Source organism: Solea senegalensis, linkage group LG12, assembly GCF_019176455.1.
Source record: "Solea senegalensis isolate Sse05_10M linkage group LG12, IFAPA_SoseM_1, whole genome shotgun sequence".
Classification (NCBI taxonomy): Eukaryota; Metazoa; Chordata; class Actinopteri; order Pleuronectiformes; family Soleidae; genus Solea; species Solea senegalensis.
The window spans coordinates 20,199,433-20,223,936 of NC_058032.1; the positions used below are offsets into that span (position 1 = coordinate 20,199,433).

Below are 24,504 nucleotides of genomic sequence, written 5' to 3' on the forward strand. Positions count from 1 at the left end.
CAGTGACTCACGTAATGAAACATGAATCTTGTTGTAACTCAGATGGACTGTTAGAGACTCAGACGTCATTTTCCTCAAACTGACTTACTTAATCCAAAACTAATTTCACAAGTAAAAAAAATTTGTAATCTTGGGCAACATTAGTATGTAGGAATGGGGATGTATTTGTGAAGAAATGACAAACAGAAAGTAAACTAATAACTCAGAAAACTAAAAAAATGTACCTCTTTCCTAGTCTCCTCTTCCTTCTTTCCTTTTGCTTCTCCTTTCAGGTCTGACAGAACAGAAGAGCCTTGGTTCTGCTCAACACCAAACACCTAAAACAGTTGAAAAAGCAAGAGTATAATGCAGACACATCTTCAATCATACATTTGCATGTACTGTGATAATGTCTAATTCGTCTTTATTCTGTATGCACTTTACAGGTACAGCAGCACACTTTGTAATGAAAATGAAGTACCTGTAACATATTAATACTATGTTAATCTTATTCTATACTTTGCTTGAAGAGAAGTGAACTGAGCAGCCAGAGGAAGCTGCTGTTGAATTAAAACGCTGATCTGCACTTGATAGTTCAGTACCATGGCAACAAACGGGAATCACACACACACACACAACCTGATTACAAAAATGGAGAGCAAACAAAAGTGGACTGACTGAGAGCAGTGTGCCACTTAGTGTCAGTTAATTACAGGCATTAACATAACACTACTTCTAGTTTTGAAGGTAAAGCATTCAGACTGACACTCACTAGAAATACACCCCACTAATTACATCATTGCTCGCCCTAGGATAACACCTGTATATAACATATAACTGGAACTGTAAGATGTTATTTCTAAGTTTAATTATATCTATAAAAAACCCACTTTATTGGCAATATCTTAACTTCCAGTAAATAAGCAGGTGTGCTTCTCCGCCAAGCTTCTGCATCTACAAGGTGGTATTTAGAAAGACTTGTGAACTTCTGCCTGGTGTGGTTTTGCACTCTTTGCTTTTGTTGTTCCTATTTAAGGAAAGTCTTTAATTCCTACATGACTTGCGGTGGTAGTCTAAAGAAACTCTTAGCTTGAAACTAACATGAAATCACCTCTGTCTCAGTGTATTATTTTGTCCCTTTCAGACATGTTTCTTCAACCTTGAGAGGGTTCGTTACAGGTCAGGGGCTGCAGTAGTTGTGATGAAGGTTTTCAGCCTCCCTGGAGCGTCGTTTAATAAAACAGGGCACTGCTTGATGGAGCAAGTCTCTCAAGGCTATTACAGAAGCATTAGGTTTACCAGTGAGGCAGAGAGGAGATAGAGTGGTTGTCAAACAAGGCAATGCAAAGATCGTAGTTTTGTTTTAGTGGCAAATGTCTCAAATGGGCATTAGGTTGGGTAATAAAGTCACTTTTTACATTGCTCAACTCTGTTTGGCCAGTTCCTTTACTTTAGACTTACTACACAGTAACTTTAAATAATGATGAATGTTGATTGAAACAATTGAATTATTGGTAATGAAATGATAATGAGGGCCACATGGAGCTGTTGTCTTGCAGCAAAAAGACCCAGGTTCATGACCCGGTCAGAAAAATGGTTCTCATGCATGCATGTTTTTTTTCAGGTACTCTGGTTTCTTCCCACAGTCCAAAAACATGCAGAGGTTCACTGAACACTCTAAATTGCCCATAAATGTGAGAATGAATGGTTGTTTGTCTCAGTGTGTTTGCCCTGCTATGGACTGGTGTCCTGTCCACGGTGTACCCTGCCTTTCGCCCTGTGTCAGCTGGAATTGGCCTCAGTGACGCGCGACCCTCATGCGGAGGATAAAGCAGTAGACGATGGATGAAATAATAATGATTTGAATTGTTTATCAAACCAATATATGGTAGTGCAAAAGAAAAACAACAATGTTTTACTCCATTTCTAACAAGTACAAATGTAACAAAGCAGTGCAGCTGTACAGCCTTCCAAGGAAATTGGCTTTTTGTTGAAATGTTCCGTCGATGAGATTTTAGTACTTAAATGTAATTGCTTAAATTACAATAAAAATACCTGCTCCTTAGCAAAACATGCAACAACAGATTATCAGATATAGTCACTTTTCTAAACTGCAAAAGCTACTGCATAAGAAAATTTCCAGTTTTCTGTAATTGTGGATTTGGTCCAAATGAATGATATCATAATGCTGTAATTAAAACATTAAAGTAATTGTTGTTCTTCTTGGAGTTTTACAGCGGTGTGTAATGCTGCATTAGTGCATTCTCTTGAAACACCCATCTTCTTGTCAAAGTGTTGTGGTTAGACTCATTTAGATGAAATAGATGCTAACATGTCAGTACATCCTTACCTTGTCTATCATGCGCCTGGCCTCCTCTTCCTCTGGGTTCTTGTTTTCTAGTTCGATAGTGTAGGTCCCCTTATCACTGTGATCATCCTGTTCCTCTCCTCCAGCCGTCTCTGCTCCCCTCCCGAGCACTGAGGCGTCCTCACTGGTGGGGCTACCTGTCGCCAGCCCTGTGCTGATTGAGCTCCGACCAATACTTGGGTCCTCAGATCTCTGCTTGAGCAGCACACGGGCAGCAGTCGGTGCCCCAGCAGTCACTGTAGCTGGTATTGGAGCTGGGGTTTTACCTAATCAAAACCAAAATGGGAAAAATATACATGCTTTACCGAAGATTAAGATACAGAAACAACATGTGGTAAGTGAAATGTTAAAGGTCTAGCTCCTGCTTAACAGATCTGCACATTTTATCAACTGACAAGACTTTTGGTTTTCCTTTTCATACAAAAAGAAGTGAAACTGCAGAAACATGCACCACGTTGTTCATAAAAGCAGTATCATAGAATTTGTACAGACAAATTACCTGACTCTGAGGCTGTAGTAGCAGAGGTGGAAATGCTGAACACCTTGGGATGAGATGGAGGCTGAGGGCACAGTCCCTCTCCACCAGCTCCTCCACCCACGAGTGGTGCAGTCTGGGAAAAAGAGTACGATCGGCGCTTGCGAGGGTTTTCCTCGTCGTAGAACTCGATCATAAAGGCAGTGCGAGGGCTAGCGGTTCGGCTACTGCTCACTGTTATGTTCCCTCCACTTGCTCCTCCTATTCCTGCTCCCACGTGGCTGTGCGCTGCCTTTAGACGTTCCTCGATGGTGTGGCGGCGGTTGGCAAAACGCAAGCCCAGTCCATTTTCACAGTCACTCTGGGTGCCATCCTCATGCTTGCTACCTGTGAGGTAACAAAAGAAACAGATAACAAAAGAATGACTTAAATGCATATTTTCTTTCAACAAATGGCTCAAGCTTGCAGCACTTCTTATGTTACTATTACAAAATGGATGTTTGAATAACAAGTTATGTTTACAATAAGACTGACATTAACAGACTGGCTTTGCTTCACTAACATGTAGGAAGTCACAGCCAACATGAATCAACAGTAAGCAAAGCATAGAATCAGACACTACACTACACTGAAGTACACTGCAGAGCAAGAAGAAAAAAGTAAAATACTGACCACAGCACAAAACCACACTTTCCTGAAACCACATCCATTTTGGAAACCACAACAAGAAACAAATGTTTCAGCAAAACTGTTCGATAAACTTTCAACCATGGCCTGAAAAATCATTAAACTCTGAAGTCTCTGACTGCTTACCTGCCGCTTAACTGCTATTTCTACATTTGGACAAGTGTGGGTCACATCAGCACGTCCTCTCAGTGTTGTGTGATGGCAGGATGGCAATTTAATCCAGACAAGCCACCCACCACAGTGAACTGGCCCTGCCTACTTTACTGACACTGAGAGACTACAAGGAGGGGGAGGGTAGGAGGGAAATGAGGGGGAAAGAGAAGGAGTATGGGTGTGAGTGTGGTGTCTGTGTGTGATAGTGGGGTGCTTAAATGATAGAAGGGGAGGTGGAAGGAGAAAGGGGAAAGACATGAACAAGAGTACCATCTAGCTGGGGGATGCTAGATGGTAATAGAGAGAAACAGGATTAAGAGCCAGAGAGGAGAAAGCCAAACAGAGAAAGAAGGAATCCTAATTTGCGGGACACTTGGGATATCGCGTGTCATTAGGGTTGACAGACATCACACAATCAGCCAGTTAGGGTATGAGAGACAGGTGGAGATAAGACACCACATGACTGCTACTGTGTGTAACTATCAGAAAACAATGCACAGCTTCTGATCTAGGCAAACAGTGCACTGCAATTTGTGTAACAAATTAGCTCATTAGATCAGGATTTGCTACAACATGTAAAAGATAGAGTGCTAGAAGCAGACAGAAAAGAGGACATACTGCTCCCGTTGTCTGAGTGAAATCGAGTGGCTTGCCTGAGGATTTTGAATCGCTCTGATGCTTTAATGTCACTTCACTTTTTGTAAAATCACTGAAGGTCAAAGTGTGGGTCATAATATCTGTGATATGTATCTATATCTATATCTATATATCTATAGATAATGTAATATAATTATACAGATGGTGCACACTGGAAATACAATAGCACATTATCACTTCACTATCATATATTTACCATGCATTTATTGATTTTACACAAGGGTCAGGTCACTTGCTGAAGTTATTCAGTGTGTGTAATTAGGTAATATTCTGTGTGGTTGAAGAGGAGCTTTCTCATGTCTGAGAAAATAACCCTTTTCACAAAAATTCTGCAATCACAAATCACAGTGACTCTTTTTTAGAGTCTGCAGCCAATGTGTTACATTCTCCTATCCACCTCCTCCTTCAGCTCTCCTTCACTTCATCATCAATGAAATGAAATAAAGCATATTTCATTAAAAGGAGGTAAAAGATACCATATGAGCTGCAGTGTGTTGCTATAGCTTTAGCAGATCAGCAGATAAGACACACACACACACACACAGTGGCAGGTCTTTCATGCTATGTGCCTCGGACAAAGGCGCTTTTGGCACAGCCAGAGGAGAACAGAGCTCTCTGTGAGAGTCCAGTGCTCTGCCCCACTCACCCCACCATGACTATCACCATGAGATCACAGTGGAGCTGCCCGCTGTCTCTGCTGGCCACACACACACACACACACACACACACACACACACACACACACACACACACACACACACACACACACACACACACACACACACACACACACACACACACACACACCGGTTTGAGCTATCCTTTTAGGGACTCTCATTGACTTCCAGTCATTTGAATGGCCAAAACAGATGTTATTCCTAATCTGAACCATAACAAACTAATAACTAATCATAAGCTTAGCCTAACCACATTTTCTTCCCTAAACTTAACCAGTTCCTCACAAATGAGATTCTGCCTCATTAGGACCAGTTTTTGTCTCCATGAGGACAACTGGTCCTGATTAGGTTATGGTTATGAAGAGGTCTTACAAAGGTAACAAATGCAAGTATACACCCACACTCGTGTGCACACAGCTGCAAAAGCAAACAGATAAGCAAATGTGCAACCCCCAAACATGATCACATGATCACACAGTTCAGTACTGAAGTTCAATCAATGTGTTTGCTATGCTTGTTCTATTTATCTTACTCAAAAGAACGTCTTCTCAATATAATCAATGAATCTAAAATTTAGAGACGAGAGTCAGAATCTTATTGGCAAGGGAAATCCAATACATTTTGGAGGTTACAGCTATACACACATGACAGTTCATGTTCCAACACTAACAGAAATAACACAGTAAAATCATCAAAATCAAATGCATCATCTACAAGAAGAGGAGAAAGACTCACCTTAATGGTTCCAAATCAAAAAAGCTTTGGCTTGTTTGCCTCCTCTCAATCTCTTTAGTAAACCTCTGCCTCCAACTCTGCCGAGCACCTCTATGACACACCCTACGCACATCTCGCATGCCTCTTCTAACACATGCTGCACTGCTTGTCCGCAGATCGGTGCTGAGCATGTTCCAAACACACACACACATGCAGCAAACACAGGCATGAAACCCATCTGCCACACAAATCCAAATATAAGGAGCCCATGCCTCAGTCACCCAACCAATAGACACACATACAGATGTTCACTGCTTACTATTTTTTTCTAAATGTACGTCTCTATTCTCTCTTCTGCTGCCATCACTTGCAACACTGTTTCTATAACAACTATCTACCAAAAACTGCTCTCTCCCCACCAACATCCATTTCTACTTGCACTGCAGTCCAGACAACAACCCTCTCTCACCGCTCTTCTTCTTTGTCCAGTCACCTTTGTTGTAATTGCTGCAAATGCTGTTCTCAGCATTACAGTGAGGTTCTCCTGCCCTCATCACTTTGTCAACAATCTCCTCCCTGTACCTATTTCAGCTGCCATCCACCTGTCCTCTATCCATCCCTCTTTGCCCTCTTCTTCCCTCTTCTCCTCCTTAATCCACCCTCCATTTATCTGTCTTCAGTGGTTATTATTTGTTTGCTGTAACCCCTGTAACAACCCTAGTATTCTCATAGTTTTTTTCCGATCACCTTCAGGGACTGAATACCAAGGCGCATCTCAGGAACTGCAGTATTTAGTAGTCTCAAAGTCAGTCAGACGGTCATTCAGTTAGCAGCATAATCATCCATCAGGTGAGCCATTCTGTCAGCCAGTTGTCACACATGTAGGACTGAGTCCATCTACTGAATTAGCTCCTCTGACTCCAGCTACCTCACAGACTTCCATTTTAATCAACTACTGCTCTTGGTCCCTCCCCCACACATAAACAGCATCATAAATCAGCATCAGTATCATAGCCTCCATTTAATCAACACATGACCAGTGTACTGTATAGTCTACCACAACTAAGGCAACACAAAACAGAGTTTCTTCATTCAAATTCCCCTGGCAGCAGTAATCAGCCGTTGCGTCAGCTTACAGGTAAATGGAACAAACAGACATAGAGAGGGATGCAGTTTATAGTCAGCAACGTCAAACTTTACCCCAAGGATACATAGAAACATGTCCACATAGGTAAACACAGGTGAGTAGTGCTTGTAGCCAAAGAGGATCGGCTATAAAGTGAATACATAGAGCATCCACACTAGAGAATATTATGTGTAAATGGTGAAAATGTGAAAATCCAATGGGGGCTGTGCTATGCTACTAAAGCTAAGCCTTGTCAGTGGCTGACAGTGCATAAGAGGAGTAGATAGGGTTTAAATGTTTCTGTCTGGTAGCAGCTAATCCCCTGGTTTGGTTACCACTGCCAACAACCCCAGCTCTTAACAAGAGCCTACCCAGTCTTCATATATTTGAGGGAGAGACAAATGGTACAGCATGTAAAATCTTGTGATATTGAGGTATAACACTACTATTGTGATAATTCTGGTGCAACAATTGATAATGCTAGAGGAAAGTATTATTGTAGAATAGATGGTTGTGTCAAAAAAGAATGACAAACAAAATGATGAAACAGAAAAGGGTACAGCAACAAACTCACAAAATAGGCAGACAAAGAAAAGAACTGCCACCTTTCAATCTTTTGAGGTAGACCGGCACGTCACTCTTGATGCTCTTGCTGTCGTCCTCTGTGGACTCGCTGCGAATCAGAGTGGGGTCGTTCTGGGCCAGCCAATCAGCCACCTTGCTCTCTGATGCCATCATAGCCACTTGAAGTGTACTCAGGTCCTTCCCTACTGCACCTCCACTTCCTCCTCCACTCTTCTTGGAGCGAGATTTGTGGTGGTCAGGCGTGAACTTTGACACGTGGTCTTTAATGGTGACTTTCCCCGGAGAGGTGTTGTCAAACTCAATGGTGAAAGAGGCGTGACCTTGAGCTGTGGAGCAGAAATGGCAGTTTTGTTACTGTGTCAGTCAAGATTACTGAATACAATGTTGGCATAAATAGATTATGTAAAAATACATAGACATCATCATATAATAGGTTGCTACTAAACAATATATCAAATTAATATCTAATTCTACCATTAAGGATCTAACATTTTTCCTGAAAATATCATCTTGATGAAATTAAAATGTGTACTTTTGTCACAAACTACAACATCTTATCTGCTATAATTATAAACAATTTAAAAAAGGAAATAAATTCACAATATTAACAAACAAAAATCTAATATCTCATTTTAAAATGTAATGATACAGGTATTTTTATTCAGAATAAATGAATAAAATAAATGAAAACTAAACTTTACCTGCAGCGGCCTGACCTCCCTCAGTGTCCTTAGTGGGAATCTCATGGATGCCGTTATTGGCTGTGTTACTGTCCTTGGTGGGGATATCAAAGTAGTCTTTGGTGGTGGATGCATGCAGGTCATCCTCTTTAGCTTTCTCCCCTCGACGTGCCTCTTTGCTATCTGACACTGAAAAACATATAGAACCATTGATTGACCAATGATTTGAATTTTAAGGGAACCTTGAGGTTTTTATAATATATATATACTATATATATAATAGTTTTTATAACAGAAAAGTTGAACAAACCAGTTATATGCCCATAAGTGAATTCATATTTTGTTCAGTTTCAGTGATATTGTACAGGAATATCACTGTCTATCACAGCTTCTGTCTGAACTAGTTTGATAACATAAAACTTGTGCTGAAAAGCCAGAGTGAAAGTTGATTTTGTTGACTTCATTTCAAAGGTTGGAAGTGAAATATCAAACAAGGCCTCAAATTAGTCTGTTCTTTAATAAGCGTGTATCACAATTACAGTCTCCTTCTTGGGGAGGACGCAAATTTACAAAACATGGACATAAAGTGTATGATACGCTACTGGTCATCTCTTTCCATTGTCTTTCACACAGACACAGTCAATCAGGGTAACATGTGTTCTAGAGCACTTACAATAAGGAGCATTTATTTTCTCATCTGTTCATATTAACAAACAGCCTCTGTGGGGTATGAATATGATAAATGATGCTTTCAGGAATTAAGAGGGCCATCTGCTTCATGTTGGGGAGCAAACATAGGAACATATGGCAAATTGCAATTACAAACAAGAAACACAAATTTACTTATATACAAGTAGAATTAAAGTCAAACATTTAGCATGTGATATATTTGAAGTAAATATTCATGTGCCAAATATGGTTCTTCCCAAAAACAGAATCCTTAAACAGAATCTCTTTAAATTACAAATCTTGGATTTGTTTTTGAATTGAGGTCAGCGTTAGCGGCATAAGCTGCTTTGCAGGTTTGTGAGGATTTATAACATGGAGGTTTTTTTTTTTAAGCGTACAAATATGAGGTAGATGAAATACGTTAAATTATACTGGAGATGCACCACACATATAGGAAGAAACGACACAAACAAAAAAGAAGAAGGTAGTGATGCAACATTACAGATGCCAACTGCCATAAAACACCAAGAACAAACAACAAACTAGATGCAACTGAGAAAGTAATACCAGACACAGAAGTCCTACAAAACATGTACAACTATGTCAAACAGCATCAGTTATAGTGTGTTTATAGTATAATTGCTGATCAATCTCTACAAAGAACCATGTAAATACTCCCTTCCTCCTTGAAACTATAATTAACTGAGTAAACGAGAACTTCCCCTGATATCACCATAGGTCAAATGGTTTGTCTGAGAAGCACCCATATGAATTTCTGTGAAAATGAATAAATGACACACTAACAAAATGCGTCCGCTAAGAGGGAAGAGTGACTGACTTTAAATGACAGTGGAAAAACAATTACCTTTTGGCCTGTGTTGACTTCTCATTTCAAATATTTAACTGGCCACATGGTGAGACTATGACAAACCGATCTTAATTGAAGGCGCTTTCCCAGTTCCATTAGCGTATTTGAAATTGGAAGCAGCACTTACCAGAGAATTAGAGAGTGGTTAACTAATGATTGCAGTAGTGTAGAGTGACAGAAAGGTATGTGTGTGTGTGTTAGTGTTTTCTCTATGAAAGAGATGAAGAAAAGACGCTACAATAAAACTCCAAAGTGGCCTCGACTTGAGACCAAAAATAGAAAAGGCACACACATTGAAATTAAATTAAAATTTCAAAAAAAAAAAAAATTAAAACAAAAACACAAACAAAATCACTTCCAGCTTGAAACCTCTCTTTATTTCTTTCACTTCCCTATTCACATGCTACAGCTGACGTCAACTGTTACAATCACATGTACACAGTGTGTGCAACAACTTTGGGAGCACGTAAGTGACTTCACACAACAAATCCAACATCACAACATCCATTCTGCACGTAATCTGAAAGTCAATTCTCCACAGACAAAATTCCCCTCACTCACCCACTTCCATGACTGTAGTTGCCAATTCCTTTTAATTGTTTTGGAAAGTCTTTAGGGTTTTCACTCACCCTGCTATGCTCACAAAGATTTTATCCAAAACCATTCTTGCTAATGTCTTCTATAACACAGAACAACGATCTGCAAAAATCCAAAAAACAAATAAAAACACTTTCTGTTGACAGTTGATACACGTAATTTCCATTTTAAAGTAGGTAAAGATGTTGCACACTCAGTGTCTTCAGCCAGATATGGTGAGAGAATTGAGGATGAGGATGCTTCAGTCTGCTCCAGTGTTTGATTTACCTCCCCACACTCTTTCTGACTACAATGGTGCAGAATAAAGCAGCCTGGCCACAGACTGACTTTGCATCACCAAGCTGTCTTCCTATTGGTGTAACCTCTAATCTTGTTACACTGGCTATTCAACTCCAACCGACGGGACCACCCCCAGTGCAATGGTCACCATACATAAACACACTAAGAGCAAACAGAGACAAATACAAGCTCTGAGAAACAAAATCTATAGGGTGCACCTGGTTGATGCACATACAAACACAGCAAACCAGTCAGCTTCACACATAAACTACAGAGAAGATAGTGGCTGTGTTTAATGTGCTACATTTACACTTTAAAATAGCCAATACATTAAAGCTGCAGTACGTAACTTTTGTTTGTCGTGGTATTTCTCATTAAACTGATGGACAATCACGTTTTTTGAGCAGTGGGATTCACTTTTGAATCTTTTCATGGGCACTTCTTAATCAATATTGGGTGAATTATATGACAATCGTTTTAATATTTAAAAGTTATGCAGGGCTCACACGGCAGAGAAGTGGCTAGCGCCGTTGCCTCACAACAAAAAGGTTGTGGTCCAACCAAGGGCCTTTCTGTGTGGAGTTTGCATGTCCTCTACATTCTACACACTAGATTGACAAGAGTGAATGGCTGTTCAACTCTGTGTGTTGGCCCTGTGATGGACTGGCAACCTGTCCGGGGATGCATCCCGCCTTTCACCCTATGTCAGCTGCGATTGGCTCCTTCGAACCCCCACGACCCTCATGTGGAAGTTGAAGTGGTCAACAATGACTGAATGAATACAATTGCACACAAAATTTTAAAGACTGATATATTACATCATATTTTGTATGAAGTCAGTGTGTAATGTGGCCATGGTATTGTTACTTTACAGGTTTTCTGTATAGTTGCTGTTTTTACAACATTTCCAGCAATAATAAGCTTTCCACCTTTCTTGCAGTAACAAGGTTTGGTGTCTGATACAAACATTCTTATAACGTCGACTTCAAATGTATTTGCAGGACCAGTTTTTTGGGGAATATTTTCTCCATAGCATGTATGAAACATATAGTGGTGAGGAGATGATGTGTCTAATGACAGTAGGAAGATTTTAACAGCAGTACATCCTACCTGAAATGGAGCTGTCATGCTTTTTGGAGGATGACTTTGTTTCCTGTTTGAAGGAGTTCTCGTCATCTGCATCCCCATCCCCCCACCAAGACGGCTGGCCGTACAGAGGCGTCCCACGATGGAGTGCTGCAACATCCGCTGAGATGGATGCACACAAGCAGATACGTCATGTTTTCTGTGTAGCTTACATACTCTGGTACTGCTGACAAACTCTATCGTGGTGCCAAAAAGTGACATATCCTCTAGTCAGGACTTGCCCCACTGACCTATTTTCAGCAAACTAGTGCACGTGCACACTCTCTTTATCATGCGCTCTCTCTTTATTTCACCCTCTCTCTCAAACACATGTTCTAAATGAAAGAGGGTTTTTCCATTTCCCAAACTTAAAGCGGTCATGTGATGAGTATCCTGTGGCAGAATTGGACACCGTAAAAGAAAAGCAACAGGAAAAGCTTAAGATAGAGCGGAATAACACACACACATACTTACCAGAGGTCTCCAGCCAGATTTTAACTGGTAATGTTGCCTCTTAGACCACTGTGTCAGAGGACGCCTCATCCTGTGTTAACATCTCTCAGCTCTTTCCTTTTCCTTCCCTTATTTTCCATAAGTACTCCCCATCCTGAGCAATGGAAGTTATATCACAGATTCTACAGATAATTATAGATGCTCAGCGCCAAATAGCACGCAGTAAGAGGGGGATTCTCTATAAAAGCTACTGAATGTATAGTCTCAATGTGGTATAATATCTGGGTGATGGCATTACAGTAGTAATACTGTAGGATTACATCCTCAGAACCACAGAGAGGTTTGTGTAAAAACATGTGCAGCAGATGGGTTGACTTACAACAGCAAACGTGTATATTTGCTTGTTTTATGCCAAAATGTGTGTAATGTGTGCAACTAGTGCTGGCATGTGGCTTTGCATTATGCAGGCATTCTGATCCTATTATTGCTTAATCTGTGCAATAACACAAGCCCTGTGTGGCCTTGTTTCAACATCTGGAAATCATCCAGGCTCCTGCCAGCACCTTAGCTTGGTCAGTGATGTAATTTTTTGACATCAAACCTGAATTACATTCATCTTACTTTATCAAAGAGTGACTGTTGGTATTCCTGGGGAGCACGTCCACCCCCTACTGGTCTGAAATAAATCTCCACCACACTTAATTTCACAATATTCTGTAAAACGTTTGGTTTCCTTAGAAAGGAAAATCCACCATAAATTTTATAGAACATCTCCAAATCAAACAGTGTATACAGCATAATTTAATATGCATTTTTGAGTCTTGCACAAATACGGTTGATATAAAGTTGTTAAATTATTTTGGTATTTAATGAAGAGAAAATTACTTTTTAAATGAATATAAAATTGAAGGATAGAATACAAATGGTAGATTAAACAAAACGTAGCAAAATCCATTAATTCATAATATAAATTTAAGGTGTGGTAAACAAGATACTGTTAGTGTTATTGATCAACAATTCCATTCCATATTCTGTTTCAGCATGATTTCATCATAAGACTTTGACCTCTTCTGCTCATCTGGTGAGAGGGACTCAGGACAGAGATCCACAATTCCAAAATTGTATTATTTTGAATAAAATGACCTGCCTACAGCACCTTAAGAGTACTAAAATCGCACTAAAACACTGAAATAAGATAATAGTATCAAGGCAAATCACTTTATTTCTACCCATAAGAAGGTCCTGAAGGTAGATTTTACAGAGGTTCACATTTCCATAGTTGCCGTATCTCACCTCCCATCCTCTCCTCTGCTTTGTGACTGTCCACATGTTTTGCTGGTGGCTCTTTGCAGGACACGACCCCATCTGCTGCTCTGCTCTCTACTGGCCTCAGGGTGCCACCACTGGGAGACCTCAGTGCTTTTGTTGGGGTCTTCGCGGGGGACTTGTGGCTTGAAGTTGTGGTGGTGGTAGTGGTTTCACCATTAGATGGCTTTTTGCTGAGCTGGAGGCCACTTGTAAACTTTTCATGCTAGAGAAAAATGAAATTAATTATTATATTGTTAATTAAAACAAATATTTAGAGAACTATAATGTATATGGCTGTGTATACTGGTGAACATGCGAGTGTGTGTGAGAGTGTTCTTGCCTTGAGTGCCTCCTCGGGCACAGTGAGCTCTCCTCTCACCACCGTGAACAGGTTGGTATGTGTGTCAGGTTAGGGAAAAGGCTGTAAATTCTACTATCTTCATACACACCAAACATTTTGTCGTGAACATTTATGCATGAATGACGCTATATACCAAACATTATTCATGTATAAATGTCCATATGGTCATGGCAATGTGTTTGACAATATACACTGCCCAATGTGTGAAGGGATGGAGAGATAAGAAGACCAGCAAAGTGAAAGGATATCATATCCAAACCTCAGCTTGTCCTCCAGCTTCAGCGTGATATACATCTGCTCCTGGATGCGGACATCATTTACAAAGGTCTGCAGTGGGGAGGGAAAGATAAGGTAAAATCTTAAATGAACAATAACGTAATAAAAATACCACAACTTCAACAACAATTATAGTAAAGGAAGATAATATAACAAGTTGACTGATGGTCCAAATTGTGTTGGTGCTTCAGCTGCTATAATAAAACATCTCTACGTCCTCTTTCTTGAGATTAACTAATGACAGTTTTACAACCCAGTAGTAAAACACCTCCAGTATAGGTTCACTACTACTGTGGCAAATCTCTTTATATCCACTGACTCAGCCGGGGAAAACCTCCTCTGACTCCAGCTAAAGAAGCTGGATTGTTAATGACACAGCAGGAAGTGGCTTTGACTCTTGCTTCCTGTCTGAGAGCGGGAGAGGATGTGAAGGCAGTGTGCATGTGTGTCCAATCTGTGGGACTGTGGCTGTGAGTGCTAAAAATCACCACACATGACTAATGCCAAACGGGAACTGTAAAAATGTTTTCTAAGATCAATCTTAGTTATAGGTCTAAAGGTGTTTCATTTTAGTGGCAGAGTGACCCTTTTAAAATCACAAGACTTTGCCCTTAAGTTGTGATTTGCATAATTAGGTTTAGATTAAAATTGACCTCAGCTCTGACATAAATCTTCATTGACACAGAGATTGATTAGGTCCTCATCCCATTAACTCTCAAAATAGGTTAGCCTCTAACCCTTCACTCATCTCCATCTACGTCTTTTTTCCCCTTTGTATATCTTGATTTGTCTCCATCTTCATCTGAACCTCATTTCTTCACACCAGCAGGTTAAAATCATTCTCTTATCTCTCTTCATCCCCCATACATTGTGTGACCCTCCTCTTCTCTTTTTTTCTGTCCTGTCCTCACCATTTCTGTGTTTCACTTTTACCTTTTGTCTTAACCTCACTTTGTTTTGCACATTTGCATCTGTGTACTCACCCCATTTAAGCTGCCCAGGTCCTTGACCTTGTGTTCATCAGTCCCTGTTTCATAGTTGATGACTGCGTGCTGTTTATCCACACTGCGGGACTATAAAACAACAACACAAGCAAACGTGATTAACCCATCATTAAGATCAAATGTGAACATGCAGAAGAAATATGTTTCACTCTTCATCTTTGCTGCTATACTAAAAAGGTTCCTCATTGGCCTTTGACCTATGCTGCATAAAGGTTAAGGAGAAAGTGAGCTAAATGAACTGCATCAGAGCAACTGTTTCTTGTAGAAGCCAATAAAAGCTGTGGGAATGGAGCAAACTGTACCATGTTAAATATTTGGAGGTATGAGCATCTTGTCAGGAATGGAACCTTGGAAGTAAGTCTCAATGTTACAACCCAAAGCAATGTCAGCAGGTATTTCAATGTCTAACATCATACTGGCACCTTGACATTCATGCAGATCTGTACACACCAACACACGCACACATACATGGACAGATGCACAAAGGAGAACAGTTGAGTAATGAAGGACTGGAGGAGGTAAAAGTATTGATTTCCTGCTGGCGCCAGATACAAGCCCATCAGCTGCTTTGAGGATAAATTGTTTCCAACACAAACGGTGAACTGTGGAATCTGGCAAATATTCCTCCATATCAATGTCTCAGAATGTATGCGCTGACACCAAATGGGGGGGAAATTTAGCTGTGTCTCCAAAATGTCTGTTAGGACGCCCTTCAGATATACAAAAAAGTGTTCTGGAATCGTTTGTTTCATCACTGCCGAAGCAAAACCTATTTTAATTTGATTCATGTACTTTTATTTTGTGAAAACAAAAATGAATATAAAAAACAAACAAACAAGTCATTTGTGTGATGAGAAGAAAGAAAGTATTGTACTAAGGTCAAGTACACGCATGCTTTGGTTTCATGATAGCACTTAATTACAGCAAAGGGAAGCAGCCAGAGCTTCACCTTAAACAGATTATGGTAGTGAGATTGGATCAGATCAAACAAGATGGAAACAAACTGAGGTGCCTATTGTACCTCACACCACAGAGCCAACTAGTGGTGTTAAGGATACAGTATACTGCTGAGCAAATGAAGTTAATGCAGTCCCTACTTAGAATACAAATGTGAAGTGGAAACAAAAAAGTGACTGTTCGCCACTCAGAGTGAAAAGATTGAGTGATAAAGGAAGAGGCACACAAGACAACATAAGGCAGATCAAATTTTAATCAACATACACACACAGATGCACACTTATGACACTGCACTGACTGCCATTCATTCTGACAGCCTAAACAAAGGTTTTGGTCTCCACTACAAGTATACACGCACGCACGCACACACGCATCCATTCAGCTAGAGACAGAAGATATAATTCTGACAGATATGACTCAGATTGCCATCATAGTGCTGTCTTCCTGTATTCTCAATGCTCCTTCCCAGAAAAAAATAATAATTACATTTTATTTTCCAGTTTGTAAATAACAGAACTGTAAGAATCATATAAGCATGTGCCTTAATTTTTCCTAGGTGACACCAAAACATTAACATAACACTCTCGCAGACCACTAATGAAACGTGTGTGATAATTTTCGATCATTCATTTATTAAATGTTAGGTGTTTATTTTTTCCTGCAAGTGAGTGCATTTGTGTTTGAAGCCGCATGACACGAGCAGCCAGTTTAGCCATGTGATGAGACCTTGGCACACGCATGCAGTCACATGGAGGACAACTGCAAGCAACCACTGAGAGTGTTAAACAAACATGCACATGCACAAAGGCAGAAGATTTCCCTTATCTAATGTTGTATCATTCAAAAGAAGATCACAATGACAGGGAAAACCCTCCCAGAAACACACAGATTCATAGGGAAAAAAAATAAAAACAGATCAGAAACAAATTAGGTATTTGTTGTTTGCAAATAAAGCAGGTATTATAAAATTCTACATGTATAGTAAACTGTCCTTGTTGCTGTTCTGAAGTCTCTGCACGCAAGGAGAGAACTGTGAAGAGTGTGATTTTAGAAAGTGGAATAGTCCCATGTTCATTTTCATTTATAAATCAAATGCATTTTTACAAGCTTTCACTTTTCCATTTCTGCTTTCCTCTTCCAACACACAGGTCCCATTACTGGATTAGATTTCTAAGACTTTATACTGCTAGGAGCAACATAACCAGTGGGTCCAAACTGTATCCAGAAGGCATGGTTACATTATTCAAATTCCCTACAAGGAATCTATATATTTTTATTATTAAAAAGTTAGAAAAGCCCTGTACATAGAGTAAAACATGTATTAACTTTAATGTGGTAATAAAATATATAGGTACAAAAGTTTCATTAGATAGTAAAGTCAGTCTGATAACTGATAACTTGACTACAAGAAATACATGAAATGTCATCATAACAGAGGGAGCTTTGGCCATAGATACACTTTCTACCCACTACAAGTGACTCAGTCAGATAAGACCTAACTCAAGAGGTATCTGCCCCACTTTCTATTAATAGTGCAATGACCAGAGGTACACACACACACACAAGCATACCCGTGGTCTCTGGATGTACTGTATGCAGCTGCAGGGACACAGCTTCAGTACACAAACACAGACTCAGTGACATGCACACATAAACACACAGACACAAAACAAGCTCTGTTACTGCAAGAGCAGCAGCATGGAGGCTCATTTGTTGTGTCCTCAGTCAGACTCAGTAAACAGATATTTTATCGGCGTGAGGTCAGCAGCCTATTCATGTGACAATATATATATGATATTTTAATGAGAGTCAGGCTCTGTTTCCTAAGGAATTTAAATGTTCTTCTTTGAAATTCTTAAGAAAGAGAGGACATTCACAAATTGGATTAGTGAAAATCCAACAATACACCCAACAACATCTGCTTTATTTAGACGACTGCAGCAAAAATGTCATTCAAGCACGTTTGTTCTCTTACCTGTAACATGAGTTCACAGTCGTCCCGGCCGACAAAGATCATTTCCCGGGGGAGCCGGTGGCGAGTCCCCCCACTGCTCACGAGGAACCAGGAGGTCACACTCATCTCTGCTCCCTGCTGCCGCCTCTGCTACACTCCTGCTAAGTCAAAAGCAAATACATAACCGATCAACTAATCTGTAACCCAATAAACAGAAAACTCAATAAGCTTCATTAGACCCCGCAGATTCATCTTTATAGCATAATATGAACATCCATTTAACGTTATACTAAAAATCCAGTCCTTCAATAACAATTAATGTTAATAGTACATCACATCAAATACAAATCTGAAACCGTAAAAGACAAAACAAAATAAAATCTTTGTTTTGGTTTAACTTAAGTTAACTAAAGGAGCAGGGCCAGTAGAATACAGTAGGTACAAAAGAAGGTAGAGCCTTCACACTTCACAAAGTTTCAATTCCAATGTGGATATACACAGCCAGGCCAAAAAAAGGGCGCCACCTGGATTAAACTAAGCAAATAGGTAAGGGGTTGCTGCAGTTGGCCAGGTCTAGGTTCAGCAACATTATGTGCCCTAAGAATGAGGTCAGCTGACTATCTGAATATAATGAATGACCAGATTATTCCATCAATGCATTTTTTTCTTCCCTGATGACATGGGCATATTCCAAGATGACAATACCAGGATTCATCAGGCTCAAATTGTGAAAGAGTGGTTCAAGGAGCATGAGACATCATTTTCACACACAGACCTTAACCCCATTGAGAATCTTTGGGATGTGCTGGCGAAGGCTTTGCTTAGTGGCCCGACTCTCCCATCATCAATACAAGATCTTGGTGAACAATGAATGCAACACTGGATGGAAATAAATCTTATGACATTGCAGTAGCTTATGGAAACAATGCCAAAGTGAATGAGTGCGTTTTTTTGGCCAGGCAGTGTATTCCTGAAGTGATCAATCAAACATCTGTCTCACCTGAGGAAGATCTACAACCAACTCAAACACTGTGTCCTCAATAAATTTCTGTGGCACAGAGAAGTTCTTGGACTTTACCTCCTTATGCCTGTTTGTGTACATGTACAGACATAAGACAATCTAAATGCAAGAAAGCTGTTAAAAAATAGTAAAATTGACAACATACCTGTGGTCCAGGTAGCTCACTGGTGATAGAAAACTGAAAGCACAACTCAGCTAGGCCATCCTGAGGGGAAAAAAGTAGGAAGAGAGCGTTTAGTTTGTTTATAGCACTCTTAGAAACAGTTCATTTGTATCATGACACAATAAACAATAGGGCTAAAGTAATTACTCCATTATTAATCAAAGTGGTTTTTTAAAAAAAAAGAAAAAAAAGAATTATAACAGGTTCTCAGTTTGACACTGGTCAACATTTTTCAACATGTTCTGCCATTTTATGGACCAATTACTCTGCAATTATGAAAATAATCGTTAGTTGCAGCCCCAATAACCAGTGATATATGAAAGATAGTGTGAAAAGAAGAGTTTAGATAGACAGAAGAATCACAAATGAAGTGTTAACGCTCCATCTTGCTTCATTTTGTTGTGCTGGTAGGAGGAATGAGACTGAGTGGGCGGTCTTGCAATGTGATGCCTCACTCGTGTCTACGTCTGGAAATGAACAGTGATCCATCCAGTAACACACATCCTTTTTCTCTACCCGTCTGCTCTGATCATTGCCAGATGTTTTAGGAGGAAGTGATGTAGGAATGTTGGCCTGCCTCACCAGTAGGACATTTCTGTTCCCTCCCGCTTCCCTCCTCCCCTTCCTCTTTCTCCCTCTTTCTCCCTCTTTCTCTTTAGATGTGCTGGAAAGGAGGTCAAAGCCAGCTCCTCTGACTTTCTGACTGTCCGGCCCTGAAAGAACAACATTCAGCAGAACTAATAGCCAGCCATGTTACACTTTTGTATGACTGTTTTTCTAACTGCTTGCTGTTGTTCAGTTTAAAAGCCTAACAGTAGCTGTTTGACTAAGTGACTGGATGCAGAGTTTAGCAGCCACAAGTTCATTTCATAATTGGATATTTGTTGTCACAAGATAATGACAACATCAATGAGAGTGAGACAAAATCCAATTTAAAAAACTGCTGCTCTTAGTTACTGCCTTTACGTTGTACTAAAATTAAGAAAGTTGTTCAAGTTACAGTTATTTATTTCTACATTTAACACAGGTTTCATAGGAAGGGGAGTTGTTAATGGTAATTTTAGAAAGCACTTTAATACTCTACTGTACTGTCTTGTGTAGAAAGTACCAAGAAAAGCCCATCAGAGAGGGAATTACAGATTATTGAGCTAAACTCAAACTCACTTAACCTCTTAAGTACTATGTATACTAACACAGAAATCCCCAGGGTAAAAGTTTAATCAACTGCACACCTCAGATGGTTCCTTACATGATTACTGTTGAGAAAGTGACTATTCCAACTGCTGTCTCTCAAACAAATCATTTCGGCAGACATAATAAGCAGCGATAAGCAATCTGAATATACTGCAATCAGTAGTAAGTCACAGAATCAGTCACAGAAAAAGCTTTCTTGACATACACCCGTTATTTTTGCCTTCAAGTTGAAGCACATGACGACTGAAACGGCCTAAAATAAAGTAAGAACTTTATGACCAAGATTGGATGCATTTAGGGTGGATTTGGACCAGGCTAATGAATACTTTATTTCTCATAAAACACAATAAAACGTATGCTGTCCTCTACCAAATACACATTAATAACTTTCAAATACATGTATTTGTCACCACAATAATCCATCCCAACATAACAGACCTCACATATACAACTACATTTAATAGTAATAGTTTTGACAAAATGAACTACATTGAAAGAAAGGACAACAGATGCAGCAGCCAATGATCTTAAATCTAAAAATCATATCTCATTCATGCAAATACATGTCATGTTCCTCTACTGTTTTGTCGCCATTTCTATATTCACATGACCACATTGCATGTCAGATATGATGGATATAAAGCAGATATTGTGCTTGGGTGCAAAGCAAAGCATATATTTTTAGAGAAACAGAATAACTGCACTACACCATAAAAATGTGTGGTTGCATTTCCTCACTCAAACCAAACCATTAGAGAGTTTGCTGTCGCAGTAACCACTGCACACTCACTGCAGTCTGCAAGGTTAATGAGAGTGTGGTTGTTGAGGAGGCTGAACATGATGCATGCCAGCCTGTGTGTGTGGTGCCTTAAAAAAAAACAAAAAAACAGCCTTCTCACTATCACACATGAAAGCGAGGCACAGCTGGAGGAATGCAGAGGCTGGTCTGATAAAGGAGACACAGCTGTGAGGAAGTTCTGTCAGCTAAATATGTGTTCCTTTAAGACTTAATGTTATATTACAAATAATATACCTTCTCTCTTGTAAGATTTGAAATTACTTGATTTGTCCAACAAACTTAAAAATATTCCATTTTCTACTGTATATGATGAATAAAAGGAAAAAAAAGGTTTCACTGATGAAAACAGTTTGTTTTCAACCTTGATTTCTTTTGTAGAATCAATGACAACCATCAATGCAATTCAGTCATTCATCAGAGAAAGACATACAGCAATAAAAACTACAAAAACACTACTTGATGATATATGTTTATGTGTTTAGACAGGACAGGCTAAAATCAAACTCAAGTCCCGGATCTCTCTCATCTATATTCTAACCATTCATCAGCATTCTTGCTGGGACTAACAAGAAGGAATAGTGACCTCATAGTTTTGGCAGGAATTCCTCAACCCTCAGACCTTTACATACACTCACATCGTCCACATACCCACACAAATTATTATGCACACAGATGCACACATACGCAGAGGATTAAGGCGTGAAAGGCCAGGATTATTCCAAGATGACTGGGAATTCTTTGTATGGAGGAGACTGAAAGGACAGGAAGCATGCACACACTTCCTGTGCTGGACTCTCATGTTTGAATCCACAGTGAGTGTAGCTTACTTTGATTTATAGACCAACATGAATGGAAAACCGCGTGTCTCTACAGTGAGGCAGCTCACACTGTCATGAGGGAATTCGTTTGGGGACTGATTTCACACAACTTAGTCTATGCAAGGATATATTTTATAATGTTCAGAAACTATAAATAAGCATGGTGATAAGACTGATTAACTGTGACAAATTGCCTTTATCTTTCCATTCTCTGGAAAAATGCTGTTGAGCAGTCTTTTAGGCTGTTCAAACCAATCACAAATACAAGCTAAAAGAATAAGCCGACAACAGTTTATTTCACGTCATATGTTTCTTTGCTGTAACACATGGCTGTTGCTCTCCATGTAGCATCTGGCCTCAGGGAGCATGATGAAGGCATGACGATGATGCAACAGCTGGGTGACCATCAGTACTACTCATCAGCTTTTTCCCTCCAACCTTCCAAACCATCACAATCCTCATAGCTGACTCACACCACAACACACACACACTGACAGATGCTCTGTGTAGCCTCAACATGCACTGACACAAACACCAACATGCTAAGCAAACAAGAGTGAGGAAAGACAGTAGGAGAGAGAAAAAGACCGACACAAACAGAGAGACCACTCATGCTGTCATCACACACTTTTTCATTGTCTCATGATGTGAGCCAAACATTGCCCTAGTAAGGGTGTGTTTAACAAGGTGGATGCTGATTCTACAGAACTTTGACATTGTAAAAACAGTGGCACGGTCTATGTGCAGTCATTTTACGGGATGCAATGAATGGTCATGTTTGGATAGTTTGTTCCGAGCAGAAATGGTAGACATGAGATGATGCACTTAATGTTTGCAACATCAGCAAAACTGATGTTCTGATATAAATAGCACTGTGGTTACAGTCAATTTAACAGAGATAGCATCCTCTGACTGAATAAAGGACAGACAATTTAGTCATTCTGACATTGATGCTGTTATCAATATTTAAGTTGTGCAACGACGATAAAACGATGAACTTGTGGCTGCTAAACTCTGCATCCAGTTACTCAGTCAAACAGCTTCTGTTATGCTTTTCTTTAAGTGGAGTAAGACAGCATCTTGTAGATATAAAGCCAGTAGAAAGACAAATAGAACACAGCAGGATATTCCCTCAAAACTGCAGTAGGAAGGTATTTTAGGACATAGTCATAGTCAGGAAGTAACGGAAAACAGGGTGAATTGGTTTTGTAAACCAAGAGATGCTTTGGGAGCAGGGAAGCCTACAGACCCTGAGGGGGTGTAAAGAACAGAAAAGGATGATCATGAGACAACCAAACAATGTCTGGCCAGTCAAACACATTGGCTAGACAGGCAGACAGACAGACAAAGGTTTCTTATTATCCCCAGTCGGTGATTCTTCTCTCGATGTACAGAGATCAAAGTGTTCAGTGGAGGAGGGTTACAGTCTATTGTCTACACAGAGGTACAGTGTTATTCTGTGACTGAGATAAAAATATGCCTTGATATATAAACTATATAGTCCAGGTTGTCATTGTAAATGATAACTAAAGGTAAAATATCCACTATACTCTATACCAGTGGTCAGCAACTGGCGGCCCATAAGGTAAAATTGGCCAGCCAGCAGCAGTATCTGGCCTGGCAGATGATAAATGTTTTATTTGCTTATCTGCACAAACAATTACAATTTCATACAAAATGTATTCATGTATTCAAACACTGATGTTTTAATGGATAGCCAGGTTTGGAGAATAAATCTCAAATAACTATTATCATATGCTAGACTGAAAGAAACAGTGATTCTCAAAATGTAAACGATGCACAAAAAACAGAACAAAAAGGGAAAATATAGTTTGTTAAGAGCATTTTTTGACATTTTATCCTCTGCATCGCACACATTTGTGTATCAAACGAGTCATTGGAGCAAGTTGTTGATTAAAGACAAGTCCACATTATCACCTTGCCAATATTATTAGCCAAATGTACTTGCTGATCCCTCCTGTATATCTTACTTTGACACCTGTGAACACTGTGGTGTCATATAACTCACACTTATACAGCTATTCTAGAAACAGATTTTGTATGCATGTGTGATACAACTAACCCATATGAGCTTACATGGCTGCTAGTCAATCACCAGAGTTTTATATGATAGCAGTAAAATAGTACAGTTTTTTTGTCCAATGTTTTGGCTGCTCTGGGGTTTTCAGTCTCAAAGTGGGTGATTCCATTTGACATTTGAATTAAGTTGGCCTACTTTAACTCTAAAATTAAAAAAGCCAGCAAAAAGGGAAAATACTTAAAAGATATATTCTGTTAGGGTAACCTTATTTGACTTAGTATGAGAAAGAACCCTTGTCTAAACATTTTTCTTTTCTTGCACCACTGATACCTGAACTCAATTCAGTAATTTGTCAGAGAAAAGCCTCAACCAATGCTGCAGGCTGAAATCCTTCATAAGTAAGCCTGTATTCTGAGTTTGCCATTATAGAGGCTTGTAAAGAGGCCTAAAGCTGAATGTAGTTTGGCAGCTGAGCCTCGTTTTTACCGAGCAGTACAGTGGTGCAATTTGGAACAG

At 39.7% G+C, this 24,504-nt stretch overlaps 1 protein-coding gene across 8 annotated transcripts in view; it reads right to left on the reverse strand.

The window, feature by feature from the left end:
- The window catches only part of cep170aa (centrosomal protein 170Aa), a 38,036-nt gene that overhangs the window by 8,661 nt on the left and 4,871 nt on the right, over nt 1–24,504 (reverse strand). For 6 of the 8 annotated variants that reach the window (XM_044040023.1, XM_044040020.1, XM_044040022.1 and 3 more), the window contains exons 2-13: nt 19,119–19,178; nt 17,974–18,110; nt 15,021–15,110; nt 14,010–14,088; nt 13,741–13,799; nt 13,386–13,623; nt 11,625–11,762; nt 8,123–8,290; nt 7,442–7,747; nt 2,847–3,209; nt 2,330–2,613; nt 225–317 (exon numbers count right to left, since the gene is read on the reverse strand). In XM_044040023.1, the coding sequence (XP_043895958.1) occupies nt 225–317; nt 2,330–2,613; nt 2,847–3,209; nt 7,442–7,747; nt 8,123–8,290; nt 11,625–11,762; nt 13,386–13,623; nt 13,741–13,799; nt 14,010–14,088; nt 15,021–15,110; nt 17,974–18,078 (1,923 nt within the window). In that variant the 5' untranslated portion in view covers nt 18,079–18,110; nt 19,119–19,178. Of the gene's footprint in view, nt 1–224; nt 318–2,329; nt 2,614–2,846; nt 3,210–7,441; nt 7,748–8,122; nt 8,291–10,199; nt 10,970–11,624; nt 11,763–13,385; nt 13,624–13,740; nt 13,800–14,009; nt 14,089–15,020; nt 15,111–17,973; nt 18,114–19,118; nt 19,179–24,504 lie in introns of those variants that run through there. The other 2 variants (XM_044040019.1, XM_044040025.1) reach the window with 2 other exon arrangements.